The sequence below is a fragment of the Penicillium canariense genome (genome assembly GCF_028826845.1).
Source record: "Penicillium canariense strain IBT 26290 chromosome Unknown utg000002l_segment0_segment0, whole genome shotgun sequence".
NCBI classification, from domain to species: domain Eukaryota; kingdom Fungi; phylum Ascomycota; class Eurotiomycetes; order Eurotiales; family Aspergillaceae; genus Penicillium; species Penicillium canariense.
Genome location: NW_026622729.1, coordinates 970308 through 988589, shown reverse-complemented (window position 1 = coordinate 988589; position 18282 = coordinate 970308). Strand labels below are relative to the sequence as shown.

At 52.8% G+C, this 18282-nt stretch overlaps 8 protein-coding genes across 8 annotated transcripts; 2 read left to right on the top strand and 6 right to left on the bottom strand.

Annotated features, from left to right (window-relative positions):
• Positions 1–34: 34 nt before the first annotated feature.
• N7482_003570 (homoserine dehydrogenase) lies at positions 35–1224 on the top strand (the record flags this gene model as incomplete). Its single annotated transcript, XM_056685695.1, has 2 exons — positions 35–68; positions 146–1224. The coding sequence occupies 2 exons, from the start codon at positions 35–37 to the stop codon at positions 1222–1224; spliced, it is 1113 nt and encodes a 370-aa protein (XP_056544437.1).
• Positions 1225–1350: 126 nt separating this feature from the next.
• Positions 1351–2383, bottom strand: N7482_003569 (heme-dependent oxidative N-demethylase family protein; the record flags this gene model as incomplete). Its single annotated transcript, XM_056685694.1, has 2 exons — positions 1351–1581; positions 1634–2383. The coding sequence occupies 2 exons, from the start codon at positions 2381–2383 to the stop codon at positions 1351–1353; spliced, it is 981 nt and encodes a 326-aa protein (XP_056544436.1).
• Positions 2384–3204: 821 nt separating this feature from the next.
• N7482_003568 (uncharacterized protein) lies at positions 3205–3722 on the bottom strand (the record flags this gene model as incomplete). The annotated part of the gene is made up of 2 exons (XM_056685693.1): positions 3205–3570; positions 3657–3722. 2 exons carry the CDS (start codon positions 3720–3722, stop codon positions 3205–3207), a joined length of 432 nt encoding a protein of 143 aa, XP_056544435.1.
• Positions 3723–5121: 1399 nt separating this feature from the next.
• N7482_003567 (uncharacterized protein) lies at positions 5122–7188 on the bottom strand (the record flags this gene model as incomplete). The annotated part of the gene is made up of 8 exons (XM_056685692.1): positions 5122–5195; positions 5254–5435; positions 5501–5605; positions 5662–5773; positions 5841–6073; positions 6126–6203; positions 6271–6699; positions 6776–7188. The coding sequence occupies 8 exons, from the start codon at positions 7186–7188 to the stop codon at positions 5122–5124; spliced, it is 1626 nt and encodes a 541-aa protein (XP_056544434.1).
• Positions 7189–8692: 1504 nt separating this feature from the next.
• Positions 8693–9370, bottom strand: N7482_003566 (uncharacterized protein; the record flags this gene model as incomplete). The annotated part of the gene is made up of 3 exons (XM_056685691.1): positions 8693–9033; positions 9095–9154; positions 9220–9370. 3 exons carry the CDS (start codon positions 9368–9370, stop codon positions 8693–8695), a joined length of 552 nt encoding a protein of 183 aa, XP_056544433.1.
• Positions 9371–10521: 1151 nt separating this feature from the next.
• On the top strand, positions 10522–12297 carry N7482_003565 (Cupredoxin; the record flags this gene model as incomplete). Its single annotated transcript, XM_056685690.1, has 2 exons — positions 10522–11425; positions 11489–12297. The coding sequence occupies 2 exons, from the start codon at positions 10522–10524 to the stop codon at positions 12295–12297; spliced, it is 1713 nt and encodes a 570-aa protein (XP_056544432.1).
• A 996-nt stretch (positions 12298–13293) lies between these two features.
• Positions 13294–13810, bottom strand: nhp6 (high-mobility group nucleosome-binding protein; the record flags this gene model as incomplete). Its single annotated transcript, XM_056685689.1, has 4 exons — positions 13294–13323; positions 13400–13524; positions 13586–13681; positions 13750–13810. 4 exons carry the CDS (start codon positions 13808–13810, stop codon positions 13294–13296), a joined length of 312 nt encoding a protein of 103 aa, XP_056544431.1.
• A 3563-nt stretch (positions 13811–17373) lies between these two features.
• On the bottom strand, positions 17374–18267 carry N7482_003563 (centromere protein H; the record flags this gene model as incomplete). The annotated part of the gene is made up of 3 exons (XM_056685688.1): positions 17374–17741; positions 17807–17977; positions 18090–18267. 3 exons carry the CDS (start codon positions 18265–18267, stop codon positions 17374–17376), a joined length of 717 nt encoding a protein of 238 aa, XP_056544430.1.
• Positions 18268–18282: the final 15 nt, after the last annotated feature.

The following is an 18282-nucleotide window of genomic DNA, read 5'->3' as shown; positions in this document are numbered from 1 at the left end:
AGAGGCTTTTCCAATTTACCGTTTCGAAACCATCATGTCCGCCAGCCCTATCTATCTCGGCGTTGTTGGTAAGGATACCCTCCGCAATCTATTTTTCAATGCTTTCCTTGGGGATTGTCTCTAAGTGTCGTGTTTCTCCTTCTAGGTGTCGGTGGTGTTGGCACCGCATTCCTCTCTCAGCTTGCCCGCCTTCCCAATGCTCCTAAGCTTGTCCTCCTGGCCCGTTCTTCGCAGACCCTCCTCGCTCCGACACCGGCGTACTCACCGGCCATTCCCGCGGCCGACTGGGCAACCGCCGCCGCTGCCCCCTCTCTGAACAAGGCCGGCGCCCTGTCTGCCGAGGAGATTGCTACATATCTCGCTTCGGCCCCTGGACGCGCTATCCTGGTCGACAATACCTCTGACATCAACCTCGCCCGCCAGTACCCCACATTCCTGAAGAAAGGCGTTTCAATCGTGACTCCCAACAAGAAGGGCTTCTCTGATGACCTGTCTTTGTGGAAGGATATCTTCGCATCCGCTGCGGAGGGTAAGGCGCTCGTCTACCATGAGAGCACTGTAGGCGCTGGCCTGCCCGTGCTGTCGACTCTGAAGGACCTGGTTGCAACTGGCGATGAGGTTACTCGGATCGAGGGCGTATTCTCCGGTACTCTTTCTTTCCTGTTCAACACTTTCGCCCCGGCGTCTGGCTCTTCGAGCGCCCAGTGGAGTGCCGTTGTTGCCCAGGCCAAGGAGCTAGGCTACACTGAGCCTGATCCCCGTGATGACCTGAACGGCATGGATGTCGCGCGTAAGCTGACTATTCTGGCCCGTCTGGCTGGTCTGGAGATTTCTCGACCCGACTCTTTCCCTATTGAGTCTCTTATCCCCGCTGAGCTGGCCTCGCTTCCGTCTTCCGCGGACGGCATCACTCAGTTTATGAACCGCCTGCCTGATTTTGATGCTGAGATGGCCACGGTTAAGGCCACCGCTGAGAAGCAGGGCAAGGTCGTGCGCTATGTCGGCAGCATCGATGTTGCTGCGAAGGCCGTCAAGGTCGGGCTGCAGTACTTCGACAAGGATACCGCCATCGCTGGCCTGAAGGGCAGCGACAACATTATTAGCTTCTACACCAAGCGGTATGGTGCCAACCCGCTGATCGTGCAGGGTGCCGGTGCTGGTGGCGATGTCACTGCCATGGGCGTTTCAGCGGACCTGCTCAAGGTCGTGGAGCGCCTGCGCTAGTGGAAGTTCTGTGCCATGCAGAGTAAAAGTATTTAGATATCCAACGACTTCAAGCCCCTTTACGAAAAGAAATCACACGTCAGTGTCGAATGTAGTTAAACATTGTATAGTGTACGCAGCGTTCCCCTAGCACCGTAAGAATTCCTTCACGGCGTTCCCCCATACATCACCTCTCTTGTACGAGTGCATGGCCGGAACATTGCCTGTCTTTAGGCCATCAATGGCGAGAGCCAACTCCTCACCAAGGCCCTCATCCTTGATCTGCTGGATTGGATAAGTATACGTATGGAAAGCAAAGACCAGTGCCTTGGACTGGGGTAGTCGGTGCAGTGTCTGCCGCTCCACCCGCAAAACCGTCTTTCAACGTATGTTAGGCCAGCTTCATAGAATGATCTGGGCGCCCACGTACCTGATCAACTTTCAATTCTTCACCCGTTATTGGTTTTATGCTCTCTGCGCCATCACCATGCGAAGATTGATGGCCATGCACCCCGCCAAAAGCAGCAAATAATTGGGCCTCTGTCGTAACACTCCAGTTTACCCTCTTCACCGGCTTTCCCACTTGAACTCGAGCAAAGAATCGGTCCATACTCCGCTCAAGCTTCTCTGCATATCCAGGTACAGGCTTATGAATCTCCGCTAGGCGAAGACCTAGCTTCTCGCGTGGGTTAAAGCCGGACGGGAAACAGGTCGTGTAGGCCTGTAGGACATATTTTGGCGAATCGACGGAGGAAATCTCGGGTAGAAGAATTAAAAAGTCTTCGTCCACGGTTTGCATAAGTATTTCAAGTGCTCGGATCGTCGGTGTTTCTACCGAGAGGGATACCGGCCAGGTGTCGTGTGTAATGAGATTCTCAAACATCTCTTCCTTTGAATCTGCGTTCTGTCGCAACTGGAACATGCTTGGGTATCTGCTTGGAAGGTATGTGCCAAGCACGAATGTATACAGCTCACGTACTGCGGCACGTATGCGAGGGTCTTGGGTTGAGACATAATCAGGGTTCTCGTTGACTGCCACAACGATGTCATGGTATTGCTCGAGCAGTTCATTGCGCAATGCGAGCCGGTCTTTGTATGTCTTGTCCATTGGGATCAGTTCGGAAGGGTCCAGGGTCTCGAGAGCTAGAACCTTATCAGTAAATCTGTGCAATATCTGCATGCTTTGATATATTGGTTCATGATGCGAAGAGAAGGGCAGCATGGTGTGCCTCACCCATAGTCAGGTTATACCTCTCCCTCCCGCAGAACGGACGAAATTGCAAAGGTTCTGTCGCTTCCCAGTCGAAGTCCTTCAAAGGCATCACGGCCGGCTTCCTAGGAGCAGCTTCTAGTGGCGCAGTGTCGAACCTCTGAGACAGACGGGGACGTCGGGACCATCGCCAGGTCCACAGGCATAGGCCCACGAGCAAAACTCCCACTGATAACGGAGATGCGAAAGACGAAGGCCATAGGGCGCTCTGGCCGAGGACTATATCGCGCTTCACGTGCATAGCAGCAGCTGAAGCCTGGTAAGCGTACGGGGAACTGATGGCTAGGGAACTGGATCGCAAGCACGATTCTACCCGAGGATGCGCCAGGAGAGGAACCGGTCAACCTTATCTGAACAATTGCTCGTTCTCCGCACAGACTCCGCAGAGGGGTAGCTCTCCAACGGGTTATCTCCGTGTGCTTTGGTCGCTCTCCGCTTTCCACTGACGGGGCCATCCGACTCGCGGAACCACGGTCTTATCAGTTGGCACCGGACTATAGAAGAATCATAAAATATATTAACGGCAAAAATGGGATCTTAGTAAAACCTCCAGACAGTCCAGATCGAGGATGTCGACCTTATCCACCCCATACAAAGACTGCCGACACAGGTATCCCCAGCAGACCAGATCAACACCGAACACCGGCCACGGCAGAAGGCCCGCAAACAGACCATAGGCTGTGTAAAATCAGACCGAAAACACCATAGTTAAGCCCTGGAGGCCAAGACACTCAAGCCCGTCCGAGTCTCCGGCGCTTCACATCTCCATCTGTGTCGGCATGAGCCCGCCCATCCACAGCAGGAGCTATATTCTCCTTCTCGGCATCCCTACCCCTCTCTGCAGCCTGGTGTTCTGACATGTCGCTTTTCTTGCCTTGATCGCTATCGCCAGCATCTGTCTCCACACCGCGCAACCCGAATGCCCGCCGTTGTCCGTCCGGCCGTTCCTGCAAGCTTGGTGCGCGAGGGCGCTGCTGACCACGTGCGCGCCCTCCGATCCACGGGAACTCCCAGAGGACCATTCGATAGAGGTAGAATCCGGCGTCGAAGACGATGAGGACGGCCCAGGGGACAATGGTGATAAGGCCTAGGAAGATCTGTTGGAGGTATGGAAGTTAGCAAGGCTGTTTAGACAAGGTTATACTCTTCTCACAGATGGCAAAGAAGATATTAGTGAGCATACAAAAATCCGAACTGCCCAGGTCTCGAACAGGGTGAGCTGCGGCGGGAGAAGGGAGTACCATGCCATGGTATACTGATGCCTTGATAGTTCCCTGGGTAGCTGGGGCTGTAGTTGTCCTTTGGGAAGCTGACAAGAGTCTTTAGTGTCTTGCCTTCTCACGGGCTCTGCAAGCCAGTGACTCCTTCACAAGCCTAATGTCTCTGCTATCGGCGCCGTTCTGCGGGTCCGTGTGGTGCTGTACTGCCCACTCCCCATAATCCGGGGTTATACGACGAACTGCCGGGGCAGTGGGTGGATGTCCGCAGAGCAGCGAGCGGTATATGAAATAGGGCGCTGCGAGGTCCAGGCTGTGGTGTATCAGTTCCAGAGATTGCAACCCCTCCCCGCACGGTCCCTCCGGCCTGGAGCCCGGGGAAGGAAAGGGTATCCGGAGTCGTTGAGCTGCGGAGGATGAAGGCGGTGTCGGGGCCGAGGCAGCTTGAAGTGCGGCCACTGTGGGAGATCCGGCAGTCGTCTCTAGCGAAGTCGAACGATGGAGAGACTGGGAGGTTTCAGCACGAAGCTCGCGGTCGATGCTAGGAAGCAAATGGAGCCAGGAACGGGTGGAGCAGGGCGGCCGGCAGAACAGACGAGAGTCGCCGACTGGGGCAGTCGTCCTAATTAGGCAATTTATAAGCAGTTCCTTCCGACATCAGCAAGGAATAGACCTTGCTTTTCTAGTGCCCCGTGTATGATGGTCGCTTTGGATGGTAGAGAATACACGTATATACCGAACTTCATAACTGTCTATCGCAAGGTGATTATCCAAGAAGCAGTCGGTGTGGATAAAATGAAAGGTAGAACAGGGAAGAAGTAGTCGAATGCGGAATCGACCCCAAGGCTTGATAGGTACATTTCTACCTAGGAAATAAATTGCATTATATACTGTGAGCATTCGACAGCGCCAGATCCGCTAGTTCGTGGTCTAATCGCGGGAGCCAAACGCCAGGAGCCGGCCATCGGACGAGAAGGCCACCGACTAAAGCGGGTATGAATAGCTCTCGGGCGTCTTCTATAATCGGGACTGTTAAGCAGCATAGCTTCGTTCTTTGTCGGAGAGTCGAGAATATTCACACTCAATCTCTTTCAGCGATAGATATTGATGTTGCTGGAACCATTTGGTCAAACTTTCGACCTCTACATACTTAGTAATTTCAACTTCCTGTGGTTTAGCAAAGAATGAGAAAAATGGCAAGTAATGTCATTACGAAGCTAACCGGCACTCCACCCATAGTCCCAGCCACGATCTAATTATGACCCTCGGGCATCAAGGCAAATCCAAACGCGACTAAATACCAATGGGCCCGCCACGAGAAGCACAAAAACACCCCAATCCAATTTTTGATCTTGCTCATGACAATCATACCAGCATAAACTCATCAGTCATAAAGAGGGCTTGATAGAAGGTTGCATAGGGCACGGAAGCCTAGGGGACGGCAATGTATTCGCGCTGGTATTTCGCCGCTAGGGCTTCCATTTGATCCAAAAAGTCATCGGCATCTATATCGGATTTGATCAGTCTGGCGTGGTATATTTTAGATGAATAAAATAAATATACCTTCGGGAGTCGCGAACTTCAGCACATGCTCGCCGCGATTGGTCTGCGGTGGCGTATAGTCGTCCGCCGACATCAAAACAATAGGCTTTAGATCGCGAACTATCACGGTTCGGTCGTCGATAATACGCAGCCAGCGGCGTCGGCCAAGGTGGGGTGTAACGAAGGCAGTCCAGACGGGGGTGCTGCAATTGGTTCAGGTAGCAGGTTAGAGATCAGTCCTAAGAGCAGAGCTTTGTGCGCAACTTACTGGTCCATGTCCCCCTTGTGGACGGATGCCTGGAGTCGTACAGCCTTGGTTACTTTGTCACGGTACACACGCAGAGCGTGCGGGTAGTCGTCGTCAAATATTTGACTAGTTGCGGTCAAAACGAATGCTTCTGCTGCGGGTGGGATCCGCGATCAACTCACCCGCCATAAATTTCTCGTTCGCCATCTAACTCATAGTCACGGATGTTGACCACCGGATGACCGGCGTCTTGAGAGCGGAGTGCTAAGAACGCAACGTAGAATGCAACCATGCCTAGTGTTCGCCATGTGGTTAGATTAAGTCCCATCAGCTCAACTGTCCCGGTCTTGGTAGCACGTACTCTCGATTGTTGTGAATTGAATACTAGCCCACAAAATAAGCTCACTTCCACCATTGCGCCTCCGGCACAGCTGGAGACACGACCCATCTCGGATAACTTCCAACAAATTTAGAGGCATACAAAAGTAGTCGCTCGGGCGGGATCTGTGGGGAACCTTGCACACAATACGGACGCGATGGTCTCTTTCCCGTAGATAGAAGTATACGGTCATGTTCGAGTCGTCGTTGAAGGCTCTGTGGGACTTTGTTAGGTATGGAACCTCTTATCAATAGGGAGGAGCCTCACAACTGCAAAAGCAGCTCAAATCCTTGGTCCCGAAGCCATGGTTTAATCCCAGCATGCGGGTCGCCAAAACATCCGGCCCTAGAATGCACCGATAAATTAGCAAACTAAAGAGACGGGCCGTAACGGGTTGCCAAGCTATGCTCACACTTCCCGCCCTGTGGGGATTGGGGTCTCGGTCTCGTGGGTCGAGAAGACTTCTTTGATCCAGTGGTACTGAATGGCATCCGAGTGGGTCGATTGGCTGGTGTTGGTTGCAGATGTAGATCCCAGCGGCGAGCTCGGCACTTCGGGGACAGACGGGGGGAAATCAGAGAAGGTAGCGGACGAGGGCGACGGCGACGTAGGGGAGAGATGCGGCGGACGAGAACGCTCGTAAGACCGTTGACGCAGTGGCGGTCGACGGTCACTCCTGGGACTCGGTAGATCCGTGCTGGTGCTGGTGCTGCTCGTCGACGGCGGGTTGCGACCCAGAGACAGGCGGCCGAGTCGCGGAGCCAGGCGCTTGTCCTGTTCCGCGAGTAACGCCTTCATGCCATTTCGATACCCTGTGAGGAGAGGGGATTCGTGGCGTAGGCTACATGAGCTGGTCAGTACATCTTCATAGATCCGCTTTGGATAACTGGATGATCATCTTTGCGGGGATTGCTTACTCTTTCACCGAGTCGCCGAGTTCCCGGAGGAATGTTTTATATTTCGCCAAGCGCGTGCCTAGGGAGTACTGGGACTCATTCCAGAAAAACTTGTCTATAGCCAGCCAGGTTCGCTGATACGTGTCCGGCGAGGCCCTACCGCCATCCAAGCGGTTGAAGAAATCCAAGATATCCTCGACAGTGTACTTCAGACTCGAGCGCACCAGTTCCACATCTGGCTGGGCAAGCGCCCATCTACGGCGATAGCGCGAATCCTTGGAGAGGTCGTCCAGGCTCGACAGTGATGAACTGAGGGCGTAGAAATCCGAGATCAGACTGGTGATCTCCGTCGAGTGTTCGGGAAGAGGGGTACGGAAAGTGCTGAAGCCGTCCGCGGCGTGCTCAGCCTCCTCGGCAGACGTGCGCAGGGCCATGAGCGCGTCAGGCCATACGAGGATTGCAATTCGGAGCTCGCAGAGTGGGGGATACGAGGTTCAGCCTGGGAGAAGGGTAGTGCCAGCCCTCTCACGTGCAATGCGGCTCTTTTATTTGTTCGTCTAGCGTTCTTGACGTGGTCGCGCGGGAATGGCGGGGCTCGGTGGGGTAAGGGAATAATCAGCCAGCGTGTGTGAGCCGTGAGCTGTGGCCTGCAAGCCTGCAAGGGGATCCGACAAGGGCATTGTCGAGTGTTTCAACCCATCGTCACTAGATGGGTCGTGTTTCCATGGTTCTCTCCACGGGCCGGCCAGCAGTGGATGGTCCCCACACTTTGGGAACCCGCGCAGACTCCGGAATGGATGGGAACAGAGAGATAGCAAAAGGAGGAAAAGATTGACGGTCCAGTTGAGAACATCGCCTCCATATAATGAGAGTAGACGGTAAATTTGACGACATGAGCACAGTTAAACAGCGGGGAGAGAGGGAGGTCGTTGGGCCAATCCAGCGTGGGTGGAGGGGGTTGGAGGTGGAAAGTAGAAAAGACCAAAAGACCAAAAGTGACGTGCACCCGCCTGGGAAAGTGCAGATACTTTTATAAATGCACGAGCCAACAATTGATTCACAAAAGCAATTATTTTGCTGCCTGCCTAGCCCCATCCTCCCATCTTCGTATCTGGGGTGGAGGCTGTGCAGTGCACTATTAAAGTATACATGTTGGGGGTCGGGAGGCTCGGGACCGGGCGTTTGTGTCTCAGGCCATGGGCTCCTCTTCTCTTCAGCAGCATCTCTACTAATCTATCTGGATATCTTACGAGGTAGAGATTCACTTGTATATACACACTTACAATGCTCTCTTTTAGGAAGACCATCTCGCGGTTTCCCAAGTCATGGTTCGGACTGATACGAGGCCTTTTGCACCCAGCAAGACGAATAACCATTATTCTCGAACTTGTACTCATATCTCAAATAAAACCATGTACTGAATTCGAACGATGTTGATTGAGCACTGGAGGAAGCGCAGCCCAGGGCCGTAGTCAGGCAACGGTACAGCAAACCACAAGCAAAGAAGTGTATATACACCAACGCTTGGGCAAAGAGAGAGAAGTGACAAAAAAACGCGTAGAATGCACCGCAAAATCCTACTCACACATGACATTTGACCCCGCCCCCCATGGCCCCGGTGTAGCGCACCGTGTGTCTGCGGATCTGCTTTCCAATCCCCAGTGCTTCCCAAATTGTGGAAATCACCTGATGAGACTGGCCTTCAAGCTAATAAGAAGAGGAAAGTCTCCTTCTGATGAAACAGAACGTGTTGAAAACGAGTGTAGCTAGTAAGAAAGGCAAGATATCTCGATCAGCTTTTTCGTCCCCATCTCCTAGCTTCTCAATACCTATACCTTGACCGCGGTCTATTTACTTATCTTATTGGTTGCTTCAGCTGCAGCGAAATCCCCGCAAAAAAGGTTCCAATGGCGGCTTTTTTGGGAAACTCAAGTTTCCCTAATTCGATGGCTTAGCTGAGCGCAGCGAAATTGGAATAGCAGTATCGTCATCGGTGACATTCCACAGCAGGGCATAGACGCCGCCGTCGGACGAAGCCCGAACAAAGAAGCTGGAAGAGATGTCCCCGGATTTTGTCTCAACCATTACCCACTGTCCGTAGAAAATAAACCCAGTAGTGGTCTCGTTAGACACGGCCTTGGAGGTGAAGCCCATCTGGCGCGAAGAGGATGACGAGCTTGGGATGTACAGCATCTCATCGGACCAGCTGGCATCGGTTTTGGTAATAGTGGTGCTATTTGGGTTTGCGATCCACTCGTTGGAACCAGATGAACGCTTGACTAGAGTTTGTTAGTTCTGCAGACGGGCAGATGGTGAATGGGTGATGGAAGTTGAACTCACAGGAGACCGGGACGGCGGAGGACGATGTCGAATTGGATGGGTCACCGATGAAAGCCTTGCCTGTCGCAATTGATTAGCCCAGATATTCTTATTATGCAGTATTAGTAGTTGAATGTTCAAAATACCGTCCGCATAGAAAAGCGAAAGCCCACCGACAGAGTCACCGTAGGCATATAAGCCAAAATTCTTGTCAACTTCGGGGGCAGCGCGAGGCACAAAGCCATAGGCGGATGCCAAAAGACACAGAATAGCACCGGGAATCAAATGACGAAGCATGCTGATGAAATAGGACAGGACGGTATAGACTGCAAGAAGATGCGCCAGCTGAATGTCGAGCTTCACTTCGTGTTTCGCTGCAAGTGCTAGCTCTATATACGACGACTACATTCCCGCGGCGACATCCAAAAACAACATTCAACTTACTCAGGGGCCAAGACGGCTTCTGGAGTCTGTCAGGCTACCATAGCGGTCTGACTACACTGGTTTTGACTTCTTGAACAATATTGGCTGCAGAACGTTCGCTCTAGGTGTTCGTGAACTCCACTTTCCGGGGCCGCGTACCGGGCTGACGTCGGTGCCGCTGTATGTGCGGGTACTAGAGGAAGCTCTCGACTCGCTTAGCTCTAAAGTGTGGAGGTCGTTCCAGACTTGTTTGAGCTTTGGAAGACCATTTGTTGATTTTTGCAGTGGGAGGAGTTTAGCTCTTGATTCTATTCTGTCTCGATTGACTCTCTCATGGTACTCGCCAAGCTATAGTCCAATGTCTAGTGCAATCATCGTGTTAGTCATGGTTATCAAGCTCTAGTTTTACGTTCGAACGCTCGTTCCGATAGGATCAAGTCAGTAAATTAGTTTCAGTATACCGACCCCATACTTGCCTCTCCGGCTTAATCCGTGCCACGCAATGTGCCCGCTTTGAAGCATATCCCAAGCCCCAGGGCTGACGCCAGGGCCTGACGCGAACCGCTCCAGTTTTGATACCAGTTTTGATACCAGATTCCCTGGTTGTCGGCGAACCAACAATGGGGTCAACAATAATTAACCAATAGAAGCTCACTGGGGCATCCGTTCAGGTTTCTGGTTGCGTGGCGGTGATTATGCGTCCGATCTATTGAACGTACCCGGCGCCATCTAGTCCAATGAGGAACAGAAGACTCCCATTCCCTTTGATCCATTTTCTCGCATAACAAAGCACCTGGCTTGCATAAGCAAGCCGAGAGCATTACCGAGAATAAACCTATCCGGGCTCATAAAGTACGGTATGGTGTTCATGAAGAGCGCTTCGTCATCTTGACTCTTCTTGTGTAACGGCTTCAAACATAATAGATATTTCTGTTTCCTTCTATTCTTTCTATGTTCACTCTTCCTTTTTCATTTCCCTTGTTTTTACAGCTTCTTAATCACCTCTCGTTTTGCCATAAGCTACTATGAAGGCCACATCACTCGTTCTTAGCTTGATTGGGGCGAGTGCAGCCGCTTCCTTACATCGCCAGCCTCTCCCTCCAAAACTCAAACGAGATATCTGCTCTGGTAATACCGCCAGTAACAGAAAAGCTTGGTGCAATTACGACGCGAGCACCAATTACTACGACATTGTTCCCAACACCGGTGTGACCAGGGAATACTACTTCGATATTCAAGAGGTTACGGTTGCCCCGGATGGATACTCTCGGACTGCGATGGCCATCAATGGCTCCATCCCGGGCCCTACCATCCAGGCTGACTGGGGCGACCATGTTATTGTGCATGTTACCAACAGCCTCGCCTCGGCAAAGAACGGATCTAGCATCCACTTCCATGGCATTCGTCAGAACTATACGAACCCCAATGATGGTATTGTCTCAATCACTCAGTGTCCGACGGCACCGGGTAAAACCGCTACCTACAAATGGCGCGCCACGCAGTATGGCTCGTCGTGGTATCACTCTCACATCGGGCTCCAGGCCTATGAGGGTGTTTTCGGTGGCATCGTGATCAATGGGCCGGCCACTGAGGACTACGATGTCGACAGGGGCATCCTGTTTCTAAATGACTGGAGTCACCAGACCGTTGATGAACTGTATGATTCTGCTCAGGCGAGTGGGCCGCCCACCCTGGATAACGGTCTGATCAACGGCACGAATGTTTACGGCGATGATAACTCGGCCAGTCAGACGGGGTACCGCTTCAACACGTCGGTTACTGCTGGTACGTCGTACCGCTTCCGTCTGGTGAATGCTGCGGTTGATACGCATTTCAAGTTCTCTATGGACAATCACACGCTTACTGTGATGGCAATGGACTTGGTTCCTATTGAACCTTTCAATACTACTGTTCTGAGCATTGGCATGGGTATGGTTACATTGCGGCCTTAGCTTTGGATTAGATCGTTCGGCTCACTCTTCGCCGATACAGGTCAACGGTATGACATTGTCGTTAAAGCAGACCAGTCCACAAGCGGTGATAGCTACTGGATGCGTGCCATTCCCCAAGAGGCCTGTTCCGACAATGACAGCGTGAATAATATCAAGGGCGTTGTGTACTACGGCAGCTCACCATCAACCCCTACCACAACAAAATACTCGTACACCGACAGTTGCGACGACATGGATATGTCCGATCTTGTCCCTTACCTGTCCCAGAGCGCCTCTCTCCCCTACTACAACGCAAGCGAGCCTGTCACTCTGGGGGAGAACTCCGAGAATCTCTTCCGCTGGAAGATGAATGGCACCTCGAAGTTGGTGGAGTGGAACAATCCCACTCTGCTTCAAATTTGGAACAACGACACCAGCTTCACAAACTCGAGCGGCGTGGTGGAGCTGCCCCGCGCCAATGAGTGGTCGTACATTGTGATCGAGACCACGCTCACCGTGCCGCACCCTATCCACCTGCACGGTCATGACTTCTTTGTCCTGGCACAGGGCTCTGGTACCTACAGTGGCTCCTCGGACATCACTTCCCTGACGAACCCACCGCGTCGCGACGTGGCTATGCTGCCTAGCTCGGGGTATCTGGTGGTGGCGTTCAAGACAGATAACCCTGGCACATGGCTGATGCACTGTCACATTGGCTGGCACACGGAAGAGGGCTTTGCCATCCAGTTCCTGGAGCGGTATGAGGAGGCGCGGAAGTTAATCGACTATAGCACCCTCCACTCTGGGTGCAAGGCATGGGATGAGTACGTGGAAGAGAGCGTTATTGAGCAGGAAGATGATGGCATTTGAAGGGAGTTCTCTTAGGTAGAGCTTCTGTGTATAGCATGCCCCCCTTCTCGGAGTCGACCTGATAGACTGTAGAATTGATAGGGAGTTTTCCGGTGCCTTGACTGGGGCGTATTCAGTTAGATAGAGCCAAATGAGACGATGCAACAAGAGACCCAGGCGCTATGTGTTTTCCTCCCCCCCCCCCAAAGCTACAAGTTCCCTTCTTAGTCGACCGCAGATGTATACTTCGGTGCACAAGGAGAGAGATATATATGCTGCCCGACTCGAGTCTAACAAAGGGCTGTTTCGGAACGCGATATTCGATAGACTCAAGTCAAAGGGGGGCGCTTGTATGCTCCGAATAGCCACCGACTCGACCCTTGAAGCCACCGGTGGGGTACTCAGTGTGCTACTAACAATAGGTTGCTATCGTGTCGCCAGGCACCATATTTTGGCCTCAGGCCGTTATCGGAGATCCCCCGGACGCGTTGGGGTAAACAAACGGGGCCGCGGGAGCTTGGGAGCTTGGGCCAACTCCGGCGTCCCGGGGGCAGGAGGGTTCAACGTGGGCACGGAGTTGATCAAGTAGAGGCCAATTAGCTTGTGAAGACTCAGGATCTTTGAAGTTCACTACGTGAGAAGAATTCCAGGGAGATAGTAGCATTAATCAGACTAGGGTCCATTAGACGGGGCTTGCATCGGAATCCAGCAAAGCACCGTATGCAGGCCATCCCAAAGCATCGCGTCCAGTCACCAACACCGACTTAGCAAGAGCAAAATCGAGGTCCCCGGGACAGCTGTGAGAAGCAGCAGAGATGCAGCCTGCGAGACTAGCTATAGCCCCTACAAAACACTAAGCCCATTGGCCGGGGCCATCATAAAAAGCAAGTAAGAACCACCGTAGAGACCATTCCGTAAGACCCATGAGTGATAAACGCAAAAGAGAAAACCGAAGAGAGTCCGCGAAAATAAACACAAACGCCAGCAGCTGCGCAAATCAGATTTGCGGCGGGGCGTTTAGGAGGACTCATCCTCTTCCTCGGCCTGCTGGGGGGTTGTTAGTACGAGAGCTCACTTGTGGCGCGAAGGCGCGAGAGGGAAGGAGGCGGGCGGAGGAACTTACAGCAGCGTACTTGGCCTTCTCCTCTTCATAGCGCTTCTTGTCAGCGGCGGCCTTGGCGTCGTAGGGCTTGCGCTCGGTCTCGGTGAGAGCCTTCCACTTGTCACCAAGCATCTTGCCGACCTGGCCTGTATGGGGTGTAAGCCGAGATGACAGGTTGAGAGAAGCGGAGCACATGGTGGTACTTACCGAACGTGATTCCGGGGTTCTCCTCGCGGACCTTGTCGCGGTTGTCGTTGGCGAAGAACATGTAAGCGGACAGACCACGCTTGGGGGCGTTGGGGTCTGCCGGAGCAGGTTAGGGTCGACGAACGTGAAGGCAGGCCAATTCATACGAGTAGGGGACGACTTACCCTTCTTGCGGCGAGTGACACGCTCCTTGGCGCCCTTGCGAGTAGTCTTCTCCTTAGGCATGTTGACTGGGAAAGGAGGTTAGCGTCGGTCGGGGTGAAGATGTGATTGGGGTCAATGGCGCTCGGAGAAGCGAAAGAAGGGGAAAGAAAGCAGGAAAGAGTTGGGTGACAACAGGCGACAGTGACGCGACAAGAACAAGGGCAGAGATGCTGAGTTGGGGGAGGGGGCTTTTGCTGTGGTGGGTAGCTGGTACCGGGACGCGACTATGTAAAAGTGCGCCCGAGGCCCTCGCTTGACCAACTCACGACGAAAAGAAATGGTGCTTACTTTGTTTGAAAGCGGTTGTGAGTTAGACTGAAATAAATCAGATCAGAGCGAATCTAATAGCGTGGCAGTCGCGTTAGTGGTGGTGTCCAAATAAATCATAAGTTGCGACGCAGCGCGACCGCGACCGCGGTCGCGCGAGGGAAGAAAAAAGCATTGATGAGGACAGGAAGACAGAATCAAGGTCGATGAGAATAAAAAAAAAAGGTGGTGGTGGTAGTGGTGGTGGTTGTGTTGAGGATCGGGGCCAGAAGCGGGATATAGAAATGGGGGATATGCAGTACCTGACTTGTATGGGCAGATAGTGTATGGGAGCGGTTGGTAGTGTAGAAAGATGGGAGAGAGAGGAGAGGGGGGAGGGCAGTAGTAGTAGGAGGGCGGGCTCTCTGACTACCGGACTACTGTGGGAAGGGAAAGCGTGGAAAGGGTGGGCAGCACAGAGCAAGGGCAGCCCGCTGTTTGCTGACTGGCTGGAGAATGTAACGCTTGGTCTGGTATCGTTACTGCACTGGTAACTTTCTGGTGAAAGCTGGGCTGGCGCCCAGGCTCTGCCCTTTTTCATGACCGTCTTGGGCTCCTAAATCCAGCCATTTTGGAGCCATTTTTTCACATCGGCCCCTTCTGCGGTCTCTTTATCTTGGATGATTTTTTTTGTTTTGATTCGATGATGGCCCTCAAGTAAACACCTTCTGAGACCATACCAAACGGTAACATACTTGGGCCATCACACAGTGGAGAATTACGCCTTGATCCATTCCCCTAAAACCGCGCACCCGTCGTACCGAGTACGCGGTACAGCATAGTAAAGTGATCTCCCAAGCAAGTACCCAGTACCTGCTAATACGCGTTCCCTGATACTGGGCCGTCCATCTTAGGGGTTGCTGACCCCCCGGCAACCCTTCGCCCAGAGCACAAATGCGCAACTCAGATCAATGATTATGATACAATTCACAATTTACGATGAAACCATTTTCTTCTGATCCTGTCATCTTCAGAAGGAAGATTCAAGTTCAGAATCGAGCCGAAAAATAATCATAGCCAATGCAGATATGAGAATGCAAAGACATAAGCTCCCAAATATTGCGTGTCACTCAGTCGCAGCCTGCTCAACACAACGCCTCTTTTGCCAACGTCCGCTTGCGCTGCGTCGGAGAAAGGTTGCGCGGTGGCCTTAGCGAAGGCATCGCGATCGCACAATGGCTTGGCTGGACTGGCCATAAGTCCGAGACGATACGGCTGTATGTGGGAGGCGAAGTTAGTACGGAGTACAGAGTACTGTGTAGTTACTGTAGGTACCGTACTCTACCCATGTCTGGCCCGGCAAAGTCGTATGCCGTATGGAGGGAGGAGCTAGGACTAGAAGTACATCCGCGAGGAAGAACGGAGTCTGGCTAGAGCAGAACCGCGCAGCAGATCCAGTGGCCCGGTCACAAGCAGAAAAACCACAAACCAGAAAACCATCTACCCAACCGACATGGCCAGACTAGGTAGGGTGCCGTACATATATGTACGAGCTCCCGTCGGGAACTCCCCCAGGTACATACAGTAGGTACAGCAATGGCCCTCCTTCCATCCACACCATGTCGACTGGGCATGCAGAGCGATACCGTGACCGATTTAGCTCGAGGTAAGGGCCTGGAGTCGCATCCGCCCGGGTTGGTTGCTCGATCCCCAGCGGAGCTCTTCCTGCTGGCGTAACCGCTGATTGTAAACACGGCCATTCTCTGAACAGTGCGCTATTCCCGCCAGCACAGTAGGAAAAGAAAATAAATCAACTAAGGGGAACCCCTGATATCATGATTAACATTACTATGATAAATCTTCCATTATGAATGGCGGTGGTTCTCTGCCACGGGCCGTTTTCACCGACACGGTATGGTACAGTTCCTGGAGCTCGCGATCCCAGTCGCTCGGCCAGCAGGAAAGGAGGGAGGGGGGACGGGCATAGTTGGATGTGGAGGCGAAGGACTCGATTGGAGCACCAAGTCTGTCCTTGCCTGGATCACACCATGATCACAAGCTGAGCGGCTTACCTACAGTTTACCCTACCGTAGTAATAGTAAGAGTAAGGTATTGACTGTGAGGGGGAGAGTAACTACGGTTGGTGGTGTTGGTAGTATTGATAGTAGTAGCGGTAGCAGAAGAGGCCCGGGGGCTGCGACGCGTCAAGTATCCTTCGGTACTCCTGGCAGTCGGTATCCAGGACCCAGAATAGGACTAAGGGAGGTCTTTGTCTTTTCGAGTGGAGAGAAGATCCTGCAGAACAAATTAGACTAATGCGGTGCCCTGCTAGGGCCTTCGGCAGCGCCAAAAGAGCTGGGGATAGGTTAGCTTGGGTTTGTTTTGGTCACATTCCCGGGGGAAAGAACTCAGGAGGAGAAGTTTGCTGGGTGTACACAGCAAGTAGTTTAGCGTGCTCGAGTCTAGTACGAAGTGCTCCGTACTCCAGGTCAACCTGAAACCAGGGTAATAAACGTGACAATACATCACTCTGGCCGTATACCCGTTTCGCTTGAATCCACTGGTAACGTTACCAGCCTCCCATCTCTTCCGAGAGGAGAGCGTCATAGAGTCGTTGCGTCGCGTCGGTATTCTACTTTCCCCCCTCTCCCTAAAATCTCTGTGTAATATTCTCCGCCATTGCTGGAGCTGTCCCATGGCCCATTGCCACACTCTCTGCCCGCCCATAGTCCTATAGGCCCATAGACCTACCGGCCCATAATAATACCACCGCGACGCGGCATTTGGTCCGAGGTCGTGTGTTCCTCCGCTGATCAGCTGAGCTAGCTAGCTCATTAGTTAGCGACAAGCAATGACTAATGTGGTTCTGATGGCTCTTTTGGCTATGCTATGATGTAGCACATTCGCGCTCTTTCTCCGATCTGCGTTATCTTTCAAAGCCGGAAGCCTCCGAGTCTCCGAGTCGCCGAGTCCCCTAGATGTACTCCGTATCGCACCCGTAAAGCATTCCCGTTTCATGCTCTCCCTCCGTCATGGCGGGTGCAGTGTGATATAAGCGGGGATCAGAGGTCTGTCTTAGCGGGCACAATCTGACCCTGTCCTATTATTAACTGGAAATCCCGGGTCGGCTAACATCAGTGCGGTTAGTGGTCAGTTAATATTATTCTTCAGCTTGGGTTGAAGTATCCATTCCTACGCGGTGAGGCTAGTGGGAAGGCCCTGCAGCGCGCCAGATCGCCATGGAAGAAATGACATTGACGTATAGCACCAGAAACGCCAACGCGATGGGGGTATGCCGCCCAGAAAACACCCAAAATCATTCAGACAAGAAAGCAGAATCAGTCATCACTTTCATCTAGCACTAATCCACGAAGCGTGTCGTCATTGGCCCAATCAAGCCCGCTGCCGACCACCATGGCGCTAGCAATGTTCTTCATAATTTCCCATTTCGCCCTGTTCCTCTTGAGCTCTGCATCGAGCCGATCCAGCTGCGATGCGAGATCCGCGTCCTGGAGCCGCTCGCGCCAGGAGGAATCTTGCTTAGTGAGCTCGAGGAGCTCACGCACGAGCTCTTGATTCTCCCGGTTTAGCTGTAGATTTTCGACCTCTGCGTCAGATAGCTGTTTCAGCACCAGTTCACGAGCCGAGGCTAGGTTCTCCTGCGCGAGGGCGAGCACATCGCGCCGGTTGACTAGGCGGAGCAGGGCTCTGTGCGGGTTGCATGAGATAAGAGAAGAACAACTTTTCAGATAAAACAAACATCATACGTACCGTTCAGGGGGGTGGTGGCTTTCAGGTGGACTGCTTTCAGAATGGGGTCCGTCATGAGGATGGTGCGAGCGGCTTTCCTCCTGACGGTGTAGGTAGCGCGCGACTCGAGCAACTCGCGTTCCGCGATCGCAAGTGCTTCTTCGACATTGTCACCCGCTAGCGATTCCGGATCTACAGAACAAGATTAGTTGAAAGGGGAACTTGAAGCCGACTGCTAAGGCATAATATGGGAGAAAAAGGATATCAATCAGATTTCCTGGGGGTAAAAGCACATTGATCGCACCTTGCTCTAGCAATGCTTTTTCCAGCTGCTGTTCCTGGATCTGGCCGGCCAGCTGCAGCACCAGCGCCTCCTTCTCGGAGAATGTTACGATGTCGCGTGAGTCATCTCCCGCGTAGTCCAGCAGGGTCAGCTCGCTGGAGAGCAGGTGAGGCCTCACGAGGCTCTGTTTGGTCGCCATGGAGGGATCTCGTGG